The sequence below is a fragment of the Vollenhovia emeryi genome, unplaced genomic scaffold (genome assembly GCF_000949405.1).
Source record: "Vollenhovia emeryi isolate VEMERY1.0 unplaced genomic scaffold, V.emery_V1.0 DF939209.1, whole genome shotgun sequence".
NCBI lineage: Eukaryota > Metazoa > Arthropoda > Insecta > Hymenoptera > Formicidae > Vollenhovia > Vollenhovia emeryi.
Genome location: NW_011967157.1, coordinates 555,112 through 559,217, shown reverse-complemented (window position 1 = coordinate 559,217; position 4,106 = coordinate 555,112). Strand labels below are relative to the sequence as shown.

The window sequence follows — 4,106 nt, the reverse complement described above, 5'->3', positions numbered from 1 at the left end:
CCATGGACGTAAGAATATATGGACGGAGTGTAAGTTAGCGGGGGCCGAGCCAGAGCAGTGAGGGGAAAAGTAGTCATCACATATGGCGGCGACACTACCACGAGGCAGTGCTGTCCGAGCGACCGTGTCTGTGCGCACACGGACACGGTCGCTCGCTTGTGTGCGTCATCCCCTCCCTATGCGACAGTGCGACCAAAGGCCGCTCACGGCAGCACTGCCACGAGGCGTCCTATACAATCACCTAGTCATCACATATGGCCGCCACCCAATTTCCCCTCACCGCGCTCGCTTGGGTCCCCTCGTCCTAAATCCTACATTACGCTCCGTCCATATATTCTTACGTCCATGATTATTGCTGTCTACCCTTGGATCTAGCTAATTGTAGGAACTAAAGGCAAAGACCAATTGTGACCGCCCGTCGGCGTCGAAGAATCAGCGCGTTATAAAGGCCTGTGTCCACGACGCTAGAACCTGGACCAAGTTCTAGCATCGTGGACACAGGCCTTAAGACTCTCGTAGCCTGTTTGCGCGCACGCGCGAAAAAGCGGCTCTCCAACACCGCCGCTAGCGCCCCGGGCGCCCAGCGGCAGCTGGCAGCGTAGCCTGCATAGCAGCGCTGCCCCCGACAACGAGCGACCTGACCGATCCGCGACCGCGCGACCGCCCGCCGTCGACGTCCGTCTGTGACGCTGACGGCTGCCTTTGACGTACGGACCGTACCGTACTGTAGGTCATGTAGTGTGCTCTCGAAGCCCGTCCTGCATGCACACGCGTGACAAAGATGTTTGTCTATAGTTGATAATTGTTCCGATAACGCTAAACATGATGGATTATGAATTTAAGATGAAGACGCAGAAAGACCGCACCAAGGTCGAGGATCTGTTCGAGTTCGAGGGTTGTAAGGTTGGACGAGGTACTTACGGGCACGTATACAAGGCCCGTAGGAAAGATGGGTTAGTCTCTCTCTAGCCTGACTTTTCATTACTTCGCAAAACTTGCTTAATCCCACACGTTTAATCCCGTACTCCCAAAATACCTTCGCATCCACCCTGGTAGATACGGAGACACTTCCTTCCGTGCGAAAGTACCTGCTCTCGTCCTATCGATCGCCTTTTATTCGACGTTTCTCCTCGAGTGCGAGAGAGGGTGTTTGCTCATTGTCCACCTCGTCCGAGTTCGCGTTCGGCGTTCGATTCGACGCGGTTACCCGACCCTTGGTTTAATCACGTCCCGTTGCTCGACCTAGTCGTCGATGCAATCGCCAATTTTCCAAGTGCTGCATTGAGCTTTAAATAGGGTAATGTGAGCACACGAGCGTGAATCGGTATTGTTTGAACGCATCCACAATCCTTCAACGATAATTGATTGTTGTCCCCTTACGTATATCTGCATGTGTTAATGAATTCAATATCGATATCTGCATATTGCTCGCGTCAATTGTGATTTATCACTTTTTTTTATGTTGCGACCAGGGTTTCAGATAGCGAACTAAAGTCTCGGCCTGATACAAAAGACTTTGGCCTTAAGCAAATTGAGGGTACAGGACTTTCAATGTCTGCATGTCGAGAAATTGCAGTGAGTTGCCTCGTTGTTCTTCAACGTTGCCGAAACGTTCGTTCGTAAGGCGCGATGGACAAATCTGACTGACTTTCTTCTATTCCAGTTACTCAGGGAACTAAAGCATGTCAATGTCATCACTCTTATTCGTGTTTTCCTCTCGCATAACGACCGTAAAGTTTGGTTGCTGTTTGACTTCGCCGAGCATGACCTATGGGTACGTTCACAATTCCAATTAAGGAGCGACGTATTTTTAGATCAAGACGTAGGATATCTTACAATAACGCTTGAATATCTTGTTTGCAGCATATAATTAAATTTCATCGAGCAGCGAAAGCCAACAAGAAACCGGTGATGGTACCGAAAGGCATGGTCAAATCTTTATTATATCAAATTTTAGATGGTATTCATTACTTACATTCCAATTGGGTACTTCATAGAGATTTGGTAACTGTCGTTGGCATTACTACACGTTTCTCCTCCTCCTACTTTTATTACACTTACAGATGACGTAATCAAATGTCGCCCTTCTTCTTGATTTCAGAAACCAGCAAATATTTTAGTAATGGGTGAAGGAAATGAACGGGGACGTGTGAAAATTGCCGATATGGGCTTCGCTAGATTGTTCAATGCTCCTCTCAAACCTTTAGCAGATTTAGATCCCGTTGTAGTTACATTTTGGTATAGGGCTCCGGAATTACTTCTAGGTGCCAGACATTACACGAAAGCTATAGGTCCGTTTACATTTATATCTTACACCGCATACTTCTGTAAATACGAAGATTCGGTTCTGGTACTAAACATTTTATTCTGTCGCAGACATATGGGCTATCGGCTGCATATTCGCGGAGCTCTTAACATCCGAACCTATATTTCATTGTAGACAAGAAGACATTAAGACTAGTAATCCGTACCATCATGATCAACTAGATAGGTGAGAATGTAACACGATAATGCACTTGCTTTGTACAAACTATGGAGAATGAGACAACTATAAGCTGTGACTTTTATTTAGGATATTCAATGTGATGGGATTCCCATTGGAAAAAGATTGGGAGGATATCAAAAAAATGCCGGAGCATCCCACCTTACTCAGAGATTTCAAGAGATCCAAGTGAGCTTGTCAGCTTAAAATACAACTTGATCGACGTTCCACTCGAAAAATCGTTAAATATTACTCGTTTTATTTTCAGTTACGCAAACTGTTCACTTACTAAGTACATGGACCGGCACAAGATCAAACCCGATAGCAAGGCATTTAATTTGGTATGTTATATAAAAAATACGAGATACAGGGCGTCCTAAAATTCGCGAATCAAAATACCATAGCAAGAAAGTCGTCGAAAAAATAAATTAAAAAGTTATTAACCATTTTTCGTTCCGAGCAGTAGTTTTTTTAGATAAAAAGGTTCAAAACAGGCCAATCATATGATTGGTATTTTGATTCGCGAATTTCAGGACACCCTGTATAAGAGTTTAATAGCATGCCGGACAAACGTGATTTTTATCGCAAATGTGTTTACTGTTTCAGTTGCAGAAACTACTGATGATGGATCCGAACAAGCGTATTACGTCAGAGCATTCTATGCAGGATGCCTATTTCCAGGAGGAGCCACTGCCAACACAGGAGTACGAATCTATTTCTATATTTTTACACGTAACAATTTATACGGTTTTTTTCCCCTAATAATGCTGTTAAATTTCATTTAATACGAAAATCACAGCATATTTGCCGGGTGCCCTATTCCTTATCCCAAGAGGGAATTTCTCACGGACGATGATACTGAAGAAAAGACTGAAAACAAAGCGAGGCAAAATCAGCAACAAACGGTAATTACCTCCGAGATATATTGAGAGCATTTATATGGTATACTTTGTATGGTTTAAGCCGCAACTACTATAATAAGATAACCACTTTAATACAGACATAGCTTGTAATATCCAAATAAGTATCTATTTATAATGCATATATCTTCTATATTTAAAAAAAATGGTTTCGATTGTTCAAACGGCCCCATATGACCGCCGCAGTGGCAAGGCGAGTGAAGCCCACTTTGCCGCTGTCTAAGCTCCGTCGCTATATGGTAGTTGAGGATTGAACTGATTTTTTGAACGTCGCCTTGTCGCTCATCCGAGTATTCGTGAAACAGCAACAGCAGAACCAACAGCAGCAAGGTAACGGCGATCACAATCACGGGCAGAACGCGAAACGGGTGAGGCTGAACGGGCCGCACGGTGCTCCTGAGTTCCATCAGCACCAGAGCCACGCGATGACCCATCAGCAACCACCAGGGATGGTTTATTCGACGGCCCAGCCAACGCAGCCGTCGAACTTTCATCAACGTTTCTAATTTTGTCGCTCGTAATTAAACCGATCAGAATCAGGCCGAAACTTAAACTGTCACTAATGCATTAATTTAATTCACTAATCCTGTCAACAAAGCGGTCAGTCCGTGTATATTCCGTACAAGTACGATAATACAACTTTATTTATATATATATCTATATATATACATACGGAAGATTATTTTTTATTTCACGTCTGCCTT

The 4,106-nt window shown here is 44.3% G+C and overlaps 1 protein-coding gene across 2 annotated transcripts; it reads left to right on the top strand.

Moving 5' to 3' along the window:
* Positions 1 to 609: 609 nt before the first annotated feature.
* On the top strand, positions 610 to 4,070 carry LOC105561272 (cyclin-dependent kinase 8). 2 transcript variants are annotated; one of them, XM_012011089.1, is made up of 11 exons: positions 614 to 953; positions 1,473 to 1,575; positions 1,664 to 1,774; positions 1,864 to 2,004; positions 2,102 to 2,291; positions 2,377 to 2,491; positions 2,573 to 2,671; positions 2,751 to 2,823; positions 3,089 to 3,186; positions 3,282 to 3,387; positions 3,708 to 4,070. In XM_012011089.1, the coding sequence occupies exons 1-11, from the start codon at positions 823 to 825 to the stop codon at positions 3,906 to 3,908; spliced, it is 1,368 nt and encodes a 455-aa protein (XP_011866479.1). In that variant the 5' UTR covers positions 614 to 822; the 3' UTR covers positions 3,909 to 4,070. The 2 variants fall into 2 exon arrangements, with proteins under 2 accessions (XP_011866480.1, XP_011866479.1); XM_012011090.1 differs by lacking the exon at positions 3,708 to 4,070 and having other exon boundaries at positions 610 to 953; positions 2,751 to 2,847; positions 3,025 to 3,186; positions 3,282 to 3,359.
* The last annotated feature ends 36 nt before the right edge of the window (positions 4,071 to 4,106 follow it).